The 11829-nt window shown below is 34.3% G+C and overlaps 1 protein-coding gene across 1 annotated transcript; it reads left to right on the top strand.

The window, feature by feature from the left end:
- Positions 1-3482: 3482 nt before the first annotated feature.
- LOC117124549 (low-density lipoprotein receptor-related protein 5-like) lies at positions 3483-11757 on the top strand. The gene is made up of 4 exons (XM_033270813.1): positions 3483-3594; positions 7881-8337; positions 10424-10561; positions 11613-11757. The coding sequence occupies exons 1-4, from the start codon at positions 3540-3542 to the stop codon at positions 11755-11757; spliced, it is 795 nt and encodes a 264-aa protein (XP_033126704.1). The 5' UTR covers positions 3483-3539.
- Positions 11758-11829: the final 72 nt, after the last annotated feature.

Here is an 11829-nt window from a genome sequence, read left to right as displayed (position 1 = left end):
GAAAAATCTCCTCTTAATATTATGAGGAGCTCTAGAAGTACTCGGCTGACTGATTATTTAATCTAATTACTTGGAAAAATATATTTGGGGTAATGACAGTATTGGTGGCGCACTTTACAAAAAATATATATTAATTAATTAATTCTATTTTAGTTATTTCGTAATTAGTAATTAATTGTTCTCCAAAAATGTTTAGAAAATATATGAATTAACACATTTATTTTACTACAAACTGTCAGAAATATTGTGAAAACGAATTGAATTGAATAATTAATTATTTAATTAATTAATGAATCAATTAATTATTTAATTAATTAATTAATCAATCAATTAAGCCGAGCACTTATAGAGCTCCTCAAAATAAGAGAAATTTTTCAAATAATTAGATTAAATCACTTTTACAAAATTGTTTTGAAAAAATGTTTGGAGAACAATTAATTACTAATTACGAAATAACTAAAATAGAACTGATGTTCAAGCGCAACGTCAGAGTTACGTTTGATCTTCAATTCGCTAGAAAGTCTACTTCGAATAGCACAGATGACTGTTGGAACGTGTGTGCTTGTAACAAATCTGATACAATTTTTTGTTAAAAGTATTTATTTGTCAGTGTCTAGAATATATTGAGTGGGATTTCTGCTTTAAATTCAAAAATGAAAAAAAAGTAACCACCAAAAAATGATGAATCAATTAATGAGTGAGAAAAATACATGTAAATGATATGATTATCAGTAATTGATATAATAATACAGTTCTTTCTCTAATTAAAGACCCTTCCAATTTAATACCACCTCCAATTAAAGAACATTTTTCTGTGATCAAAATCAGCAATTGTCTTCAATCTTTATTATTATAACTAAGAGACTCATAAAGCTAATTAAAATAATAATAAAGTTATTTGAAGGGAGACTTATAATGTGAAAATGAGAAAAGAAAACATGAAATAATTTTGGTTTTGCTAGCCACACAACATTAATAAAATGAAAGGTCGGCAAAAGGTTAGATGGCAGTGGCCACGCGGAAGGTGCTGATGCTCAACATACTGCCTTATGAGTACCGTATCTGCGCATACTTATGTGAGGAGCAACACTGCCTCGAAGGGAAAATCCTGCTCTAAATTCTTCTGGGAATTAATGTGGACTTTTCACTGCACCTTTAGCACCTTCGGTAGAGATGTGCACATTATAAATCTTTATTATTATTATTATTATTATTATTATTATTATTATTATTATTATTATTATTATTATTATTATTATTATTATTATTATTATTGTTATATATATATATAATAATAATAATAATAATAATAATAATAATAATAATAATAATAATAATTATAATAGATGGATTTATATAGCGCAGATAAACGAGGCCTCTATGCTGTCAACTATAGACAAGAAAACAAAGAAGAAAGTCAGAAAAGAAACCCATCAAGCTAGCACCCAAACCGAATTATGGGGTTACACCATCAATGCCAACCGGAGATCTGTGTTTATGTACTCCGGTTAGCATCGGTTGTCTTGATATTTTCTGCGATCTGTGCCTCCTAACTTGAACCAAACAACAATAGCTAGCGAGGTAAAACAGAGAATTTAAGAATTAAGAAAAAGAGAACAAAGTAGTTATAAAGAGGCAAATAGACAAGTTTTATGTCGCTTCTTAAAGATGTCAATTAGCGCAAATTCACGGACTTTAATGGGTAGTGCATTGCACATTTTGGAGCCGCAAAACGAAATGATCTCTAACTATTATATTTTCGAACGGCACCCAGGAACAAACAAAGTTGATGATTTTGTGGTTGATCCGAGTGCTCGGGAACAAATGGATGAGCGTAGTCTGAGAATATATTTCATGTACGTGGGTGATATGTTATGGAACAATTTGCACACAAGAAGAAGAATTTTAAAGTTATAATTATATTTGGGTAGTGATGTTTGCTGCTAATTGGTAAAAAACTAAACAATTACTGAAACTACTGTGAAAGAGCTAATACTAAAGCCAGACTGTGCATAAGGGTGGGGAGTGGCTATATATTCAAGACAGTGGCATTTTTTCTAGCTTATTGAATGGAAAGCCAAAAATTGACAGGTTTTGCAGTGTGACGGAAAATGTTTTGTTTGATTTAGGTCCGATTAAACATAGACAATCTAATATCGCTGATGAAAAATCCGATATTGATCTACTGTATCGTGTTTTTAAATGCCTATAGCTACTCTGGTCCATCTGAATTGCCAAGAACAGAGGCTATCAGTTCGGCTTTATCCCAACATAACACTGTGTTGTTGCTTATGGGAGTTCATGACTAGATAACTTGTGTTGTTCCCTCTCCTAGAATGACCTTGGTGTTTCTTTGAGCCTTGTACGAAGATCACGTCCTGTTTTACCAATGTAAACTTTTCCATACTCACGTGGAATCCGATACACTCATGGCTATCTCTGTGCTGGTGGTTTATCTTTGTGTGTTTTGAAGAGTCTGGAATAGTTTGTTGAGTGCACTATGAAACACTTGAATGTAATGTATATATATATTTAACGCATTCTACAACATATTATGTTGTAGAATGCGTTGAATACGATGTGAAAGCTGTTCCAAATATGGTGAACATACATAATTTATAGATTCCGTATCATCTTTCCTTTTTTTTTTGAAATGTTGATGTCTCTCGTGTGATAACCGTTTAATATAACATGATGCACTTCTTTAATAAATAGAGTTGCTGCCACTGATACAGTTTGCCTTTCTGATACATGTGTTGCAAACTCCCTTCTTGGTGGATGGATGGTGAACGAGCGTTTGTTCTAATATCTATCCGTGTGGGTTGGTTTGCGAAAGACTAAATGCGACAAAGTCCCTGCATTACGCCTATTGTTTTGTGCTCAGAATTCAGGTGATCTAGATACCATCTAGGTATACCTTACTCTAATAGAAAATATAAATATAAGAACGTACCGATTACTTCTCTACCTATGGCACTCGTCTTTGGACAAGAAGAGCTCCGACACAAAATACCTGTCCAGATTGATCTTATCTATATAAAAGTGGATTAGGCTTAGGCCTACAGGCGAATTATAATTGTCATACTTAATTATTAAATTATGCAGTTAAACTCTCTCCACTACATCAAAATCAGCGTATATGTCAACAGATTAGGATACGACTGTGATACATTGCCAATTAAAACAATTTGATGAAATAATTTGATGACGAATTAAAAACCATATGTTAAGATGTCTCATACACGGGACTGTAAGGACATGTTCTCAGTAAAGCATGCGTGAAATCAATAATGTCAGTTCATAATATTATTATATTTGAGATGATGTGCATATATTATATGCACAGCATCTCGTGCGGGTGATTTCGAATTGTTTTTATATTTGTCTTGTGAGTGTAAGAAAAATATGCCTAGAGGTGTAGACAATCTTTCAGATTTGTTATTGTTATTGCTTAGGCATTTCTTCCTCATTCGAAATGTAATGCGCAATAACGCAGCATTCTGTCCGCGTTCTGTCCGTCTGTTTGAGATAATACAAAAATGTTGACTTCTCGTATAGTAGTATTGCTTTTGATAGCCTGTCTCTCATCCAAAGGTATGGTATTTTTCTTCGACTGTTTATATTTAGGCCTAAATTAATGTTGCTACCATACTTAGAAAGTGTGATTTGTGTGCGTCAGAGTAGAAATATATACTAATATATACTAATTATTGTTTTTCAAAGAAGGATTTTACTTATTAATAATTTTTATGAAATATTTTACATTGTTTTATATGTTATTCTATTTTTACTTGTTTGGCCACCTAAATTAAAAGCCAAAGAATATCCTCTATGTATTTAAAACAAATAATAAGTTAGCACATTTATGAAACAATTATACACATATAATTATTTAAATATGCAAATTACAGTTCCTGCACAGTAACTCTTTATCATGTCAATTAGCATCTAATAATATAAAGTGTCTAGTCTAGACCCAGGCTTTAATGGTTAAAGGAATAGAAGTAGCTACATTTTTGGAATAATTATAAATTAAACTTGCATAAATTTGAGAAAAGATTGTCATAGTTTCTTGATAATACTGTAATAATAAAAACTTTCTGTTTTTCTTACATGATCAGATCATTGTCAAAATCAGCGGCGTAGCTAGGAGAGAACGGCCCAAAATGCAATAGTAATTTATGTGAAGCGTTTGGGGGGGGGGGTCGTAGTGCTAGTGGATGGTTGGGGTTGTTGGGAGCCGTCAATTTCCCCCTGTGTTGTAGACAATCCCCGAAAGATCCGACTTTTAAAATTTTCAGAAGTCATATTTTGAATTTAAATAAAAAAATTCTAGGACAGGTACTAATAACTCTCTGAATACACACCTGCATATAAGTGGCATTCGCGATAACTGTGATGCACTTGAAACATATACACTAAATACGATAAACATGCATTGAAATAGCCTATAGTAAAATGTAAATGAAAAAAAAAATGTGTACAAAGAGCAGTAGCTGGCAAAAAGGATCGACTTCGGAAAGCATTAGATGAGAGGCACCCTCTGCATGACTACTTAGCTGTACGCAGACGACTTAGGTCAAGGAAAAGCTTCATGAACAATGTTACTCACTTGGAAGCAACATAAACATCTTCTGAAGCACGAACAACTTTTTGGAAAGACGGCTCGCTGATCGTCCACGACATTTAGCAATAAAACTGTCACCAGATGGAGGCCTTCCACCTGGGTCTGATAATAACTGGGCGACATGGAAGTGTCTTCTTTGATATCCTTCAGTCTCGAAAGACTATGGAGTCGCACTCTGGGTGGTGTTTCTGATACATCGCCTCTCTCCATTGTGCAAAGCCTGGGTAAGTTTGATATTGGGCGTATACTGTTACCCATGCAGTAGACCCCCACACTCCACGTCGCAGAAATGGTCCAATGGAAAGGCAGCAGCCAATACGGTTGGTTCAAGCGACGTCACATGAGTTGCCAGAACCTCCAGGCAGTGGAGGCTTGAAATCAGAGTTTTCCTTTTCCTAGATGAGTTGCCTTCCCAGGTTGACGAGCCTGATCTACCCGAAGTAACTGGTTTTTAGGCGCCAGTGATACGCTTTAACACCTTCTCCTGTCAGTAAAAGCAGGTTCGGCGGGCTTAAAAACTAGGCCACACGAGCAGGCCAGGAGCTGGACTTGGTTGTCAGAGGCTTTTTGAGACGCATGTCATATGAGAGCACTTTATACGTAATAAGAGCCTATCCCCACAACCACCCCAACTTGACAACCTTGGAAGTGTCTTAATAGACTTTTAACTGGGGCAGGCCTTTCCAAAGTCACGTTACACAGGTGGGGATATTCCAACAACCCTGTCATTTGTGTATAAAGATGTGAGCCATAAACCATGCAACACCTCCTGCAGTGCTGTAGGTTAGATGAGCGCTGTACCACTCATTTGTTCGTTCTTTCGTTCGTATGAATCACAACCCATTCCTGGATGAAGAGAAGCAAACATAAGAAGTAAAGTGTCTTGCCCAAAAATAAAATAAAGTTCAAGACAATGAAAGAAACATAGTAACAGTATGTATATTATACATAACTACGATACATTTATTAAAATATCTTTCAAAAATACATAAATTTCCTTATAATTTAAAAGAATTCAATATAATTATAAGAGTTAGGTTCATCATCCAAAGTTGCTAAAATTTCACTTCTTTTTTTCAATGCCTTCTTTAGGTATATCTTACAGGAATTAATCATCGAGTAGCAATGTGGCGTATATACTGTACAAATAAAAGTAAAAACACAAATGGGTTATTTTTTCTTTGCAGACGATATTATGCCGAACTAGTATGGCAGTCTCTAAAGGCAATTCAAAATTGCCAACGGGGCCCATTCTCTTCTAGCTACGCCAGTGTCGAGTATTTTATTACATTTTTATGTTCGTGGCATGCACAGATAATTATTTTTACCTAGTAAGACTTTTGACAAAATTTTAGACGTTGGCCCATTTTTGAATTGAATCACATAAAATAACACTGGTACACCCCAAGGCTGCGTCCTGTCCCCACTTCTTTTTATCATGTATACAAACTCCTGTCTCACTATTCAGTATGCTGATGATACGTGTCTGATAGAAAGGATCAAAGAGGATATCATAACGAAGTTGAAGACTTCGTTAAGTGGTGCAAAGATAATTTTCTATTTATAAATGTTAAAAAAACCAAAGAAATGGTTATAGTTTGCATCATAATATAAATACTGACGATGAATGTGTAGATGATGCGTAGATGTGTAGTTGTTCATGAATGAGTATATAGGAACCGTTCTGGATCATAAACTATAGTAAGTGTAATCTATTTCTGTCTTGTTGTCTGTGGTAATATTATTAAAGCCAAATATAAGAATGACCTATTAAACAAAATTTAAAAAAGCCATTAGAATTCTGAAAATCCAGTTTGATGACCTAAAACTGAAATATGAAGTATCTGCGACAGCTTTAACTAAACACAAAATAATCACCCACTTTCGGGGTAATATGTATACTTACCATCTTTTAAACCACCAGATTTAAAAACACTTACGTTCTTCCTCCATTGTAATTTTAATAGGTCTTGCCATAGATATTGTTCATCCACATTTTTGATTCTTTTTGTTTTTTTTTATTTTTTGAACTTGAAAATTGTATTTTAGTACTTCTTTAAATTTTCATAGTATTTTAAAATGAAATTTCTTGTTGCTTTTCTGCAGAAAAATTGTTAGCATATCTTTCAAATTTATCAATTTGATTTATTTTTTTACTCTGTAAATTTTATTCGTAATCTCATAAACTATTTTTATTATTGACTTTGTAATTCTCAACTAAATTGTAAAGGCCTTTTTAAAACTTTTTTATTTCATTTTTTTGACATTTTGATTGTGTAATTTTTTATTGATAGTGTGATTTGTTCACATGGTAGGCTTTTATTTGTATCTAAAGACGAATTTCCACTATAAATTGTTATTTTGGACAATGAAGATTGATTTGGTTATGCTGAGATGCAGGACAACTATGAACACTGATTGTTTTTGACTATTGTTTAGATCTTTGATCTCTACATTGGCCTATTTGCAACGCTGGCTGCGCCCTAACCTGGCAGGCAGAAGATTCTGGAAGTATACCGTATGAGAAATGCATTGGAAATCAGAATGCTAGTTATCTTTTATTTTGTTGTTCCAAAAATACGAAAGCTAAATTTAAATGTTCACATATTGACAATATTACATGTATCTCGGTTCTCATCGAATTTGTGCTGATCAAAAGTAAGATGCAGATTTTAGAATGTTTGTGATGACAAACATCGTTTGGCTAGGCCAGAACGACTCGAGCAGACTGACCGCAGGCCAGAGTAGGAGAGGGGTGTCAATTCAGTCCGGCAGACTAGAAGCGGTCTGGCCGGCGTGTAAACTCGTCTGATTGATGGGCCAGCCTAGTCCTCATTTGGCTAGGCCAAGTCGACTCGAGCGGATCGACCGCAGTCTAGAATAGGAGATGGTTTAAGGCTAAATAATCAAATATGAAAAAAAAAAAACCGACAATGCTACATGCGAAGTTGCGACGAATTTTTGCTAGTCAAAATTAGAATGCGAATTTTCGAATTGTTTAAGGATGTTATATTACATTGGGAAAATACACAAATGCCAGTATTTTTTTCAGTACATAGATAATTTTGCAACAGGGCGAGTCTTTGTAATCTCAGATTTTCTTGTTATAATTTGTTTTGTTTCTTTCATTTTGGGAATTGCACCCTTCAGTTAAATTTTATCTGCTTTACAATATTATTTCCACTCATTATTTAGGTATACACTTGTACTTATATGTCTTTGAATGGTTTTACTCTGTTGTGTTAACTTTCAGCAAATGGACAGGTTACAGGGAATACATTGTTCGTGGCTCACTACAGCTTCCAGTATTTTGCAACTTACATTGGTTGGCTTCCTGCAAGTCCTGAATCCTACAAAAATAATCAGACGTTAGATTATGATATAGCTTATGCATCCAGTGGCCACTTCTGGAACTCAATAGCCGCTGATTACCACGCAAAGAATATTACTTTTCATGATTCCTTTAACCACTGGATTTACTTAAGTGATGATTTAGAAACGCCTGGTGCCGATGCTCATGCCATTGAAAGTGGGACCTCTGGTAGAGTGTTGGCTATGACAATTGACTGGTTGGCTCAAAATGTGTACTGGGTGGACGAGGGTTACAACTGGATCAAAATGACGAATTATTTCAGTGGAGGATATGAAGCTACGATTGTTGATACGGGCCTTGAAAGACCGTCGGGAATAGCATGTCATCCTATAAAAGGGTATATTAATATTAATCCTACTTCCAGGGGTGGCGCCAGGATTTACCGGACTTGGTGTGCTTTGTCCTCTATGAGAGGTGGGGGAGGGGGAGATGTCCCGACCGCAAATTTTGAGTAACACATGACCACACCCATTTCGTTCTTGTCAAGAGGCATTTTTTCCACATACAGTTAAGGAAGAAAATATTATTGAAGGCACTAATTTAGGTCAGGCTGTCATTGGGTGAATTGAATTTTTTACTGATAAACGTAGATTTACATGCATGCATGCAAGATGTCCCCTCGCGGAAGCAGTTTGAGCATCAGTGTTGTATTGAATCTTGTGAATGAATGCTATACCACGGTGTAGGCCATAATCACGAATAGGCCTTGGTAGTCTAGACAGTGTAAACATTAATTGACTGTAAATATATCCCCATGGTTAGACACAGTTTACATACAGCTTGGTCTTTGAAATAAAAATACAAGCAAATACAATCTGTCAAAATTCGTATTGTAGTAGGTATATAAATAGTCGGATCAGATAAAGCAATTATCCTGCAGCGCGCGACATTTTCTAACTTTTATTTGTTTATGACAGATGTATATAAATATAAAACACACACACACACACACACACACACACACACACACACACACACACACACATATATATATATATATATATATATATAAAATGTTTTACAGATAAATACTTTCAGGATTTTTGTTGTAAAATAATGTCTGTAAATCAACTATGTTTTATTTATATCTGGTAGGAAATTATTGACCTATTTGATCGTCTTAAATGAGCTTTTCTATTTTAATTGGATTTTAAAAGTTTTCTGATTCTGTTGCTTGGCAGTCATAATAATTGTACAGTCAGTTTATAGAACATTTTATTTTTCTATGGTTCTGTTAATACTGAATGTTTATAATCCACTTGCTATAGATCTATGCCTATTACCTATTCGTTTTACTAAAATAAATTGTCGAGAAAAAGCACCATTAAACCAAATTTTAAACCAAAGTACTCTTAATTAGTGTCTCCGAGCATTTTTAAAGGCAATACTTTAGAATCAGTACTACAGTTAGTTTGCTACAACTCATGTCAAATCTATACACTACTCAAATAGTCAGATTCAATATTACTTTCATAAAATATAATCACATTGACTCGACTACCAAGACGTATTATTAGGGATCGTTGCCTACGCCATATCTTTCATCCACAAGAAAGGACGGAGGTCATCATGCATGCATATTCACGTTATCAGTTCACCCATTGTCTTAAAATAGTGCCCTGTATAATTTTCGCCTGACAAAATAATGCGTCCCGACCAGAGAGAAGTGGGCGTGGTCGTGTGTGGCTCAAAAATCTTTCTAGTTTAGAGGTTTTAAAGGAAGCAGGTCAACTCGGCCACAAGTCAACTCGGCCACAGTCAACTCGTTTTTAAAAGGGTATTTAATCGATTTCACAGTTTGTATGTAAAATAATACATATAATACAACCCCCCCCCCCCATTTAACTGGCGCCAACCCTGGCTGCTTCCAAGATTACTGGTGCGCTACTAGTAGCTACATAGGCATATTATACAATAAAACTATTTTTGTAATGATTATGTAGAAGCTTTGATTGAGTTCCCAGACCAAAAAAAACATGTACGTTTTAATAACGTCACAATATACATACTTATGTGAGCCTCCTCTTCTACATTGTAGAGCTGGAGCCAGGAACCTGTTCAGCACTAACCAATATACCCTGGTGTTCGTTGAGTTTTTCCTTTGATTGTGTAATGACTCAGCCTAACTTCATTGTTCAAAATACGGGATATCTTAAAGCAGGTGCTTAGCAAAAAGCTACCAAACTGTAGAAAGAATAATTAAAATAAATGCGAACTATACTTAAATAAGTAGAAAGTTTCGTATTAAATATGCAATGAAAAAACACATCCAACTTTCCAATACTTGATATGTTAATAGTTTTTATTTTGAATTATTGAATTATATAATAGTGTCTTGACATACGTAGGTAGATGTGTACTGATATTTTACTGATATTCTTTTCCAGTGGTGTATAAATGATATTTCAATTTTTAAACAAAAGGTACCTATTTTGGACAGAACTGGGAAATACGTATCTCCCTAAAATTGAGAGATCATCAATGTCAGGCGCAAATCGAAGAACTATTGTTACAGGGCTGAGTGAGCCGAGGTCTATGGCTGTTGATATCACAACTAACAGGTAATGAATACACTGTGATTTATTTTTTTAATTGTCAATTCATAAATGTTTTGAATAATGATGATGATGATGATGATGATGATGATGATGAAGATGATGATGATGATGATGATGATATGGTGATGATATTATAATGATAATAAGGATGATAATAATGATGATGATGTTGACTATGATGCATTGTTTTCCAACACTGATATTAGTTTACATCCTAAAACAATGGTATCTAGACGTTCCCAAAAATTATAATTTGCAGTACAGAAGTAAACCTTTTGCCAGGTCAATTCGTCAAAATGAAGATTGATTCAAACAAGGTGTTTAATCCCAATCAGAAAACCCTAAATACTTTATCAACCACACCTCCAACAGTATTGAGGTTAATAAAGTACAACAGTCGTGTCGTCACAACACCAGGTGGCCAACTTTGTTCTGAACCAGACGTTGGTTACCGTTTATTACGCCTGAGTGACTTCATAATCTTAATGGTTAAGAATAGTCTTGCTGGAATAGGCATTTTAAAACCTAATAATTTACCGTCAAAATGTACTAAAAACACAAAAGCTCGCATTACATTAGTTATCGAACACACATTTAATCATCAATTAAAATTTACATAAAAAAACTAAGATACAACATCTTAATAATTACCCTAGAATCGGATCAATGGTTTGTCAGTGAAAAAATGGCGTCCGGTAGAACGCATTTTGTGTTGCCGATAGCAACGGAGTAGTATCACGTGAAGTAACACTATAGGACTTCATAGTATTGAGGTTATCTAGAGGCATACCAATATCATCGACACTCTTACACGGTTCCACTCTAACAACGTCTGAATTAATTAACCTGGAATTAGCAACTTTATAAAGTAGATTTAGAATGATTATTAATTAGTAATATCAGTATTAACAAGTATCAGTAACGAGTTACACAGTTTATAAGACACTTCAATTATCAGGTCGATCAACTTTCTTAAAATTATATATTTATTATTAAATATAAATATTTATAAATATTATTAGTTTTATTATTATAGATATTATTATTTTATTAGGATTTACTGGGTTGACAACAGTGCAACTGAAAGTAAAGTTGAATCCTCCGATCTTGATGGCGATGACAGGCGAATGGAAGTGTCACAATCATCATCTTATGGTTTGTTTGACAGTATTGCTGTGGACGAAGTGAGATTTGTTTAGAGTTTATCTTACAAAAATGTTAGGAGATCTGTCTTGAGGGGTGCAAATCCTATAACTAACAATATATATACA

The sequence above is a fragment of the Anneissia japonica genome, unplaced genomic scaffold (assembly GCF_011630105.1).
Source record: "Anneissia japonica isolate Jap-2015-1 unplaced genomic scaffold, ASM1163010v1 scaffold287765_len193233_cov156, whole genome shotgun sequence".
Taxonomy (NCBI): Eukaryota; Metazoa; Echinodermata; class Crinoidea; order Comatulida; family Comatulidae; genus Anneissia; species Anneissia japonica.
This window is presented reverse-complemented; position numbering and strand designations above follow the sequence as displayed.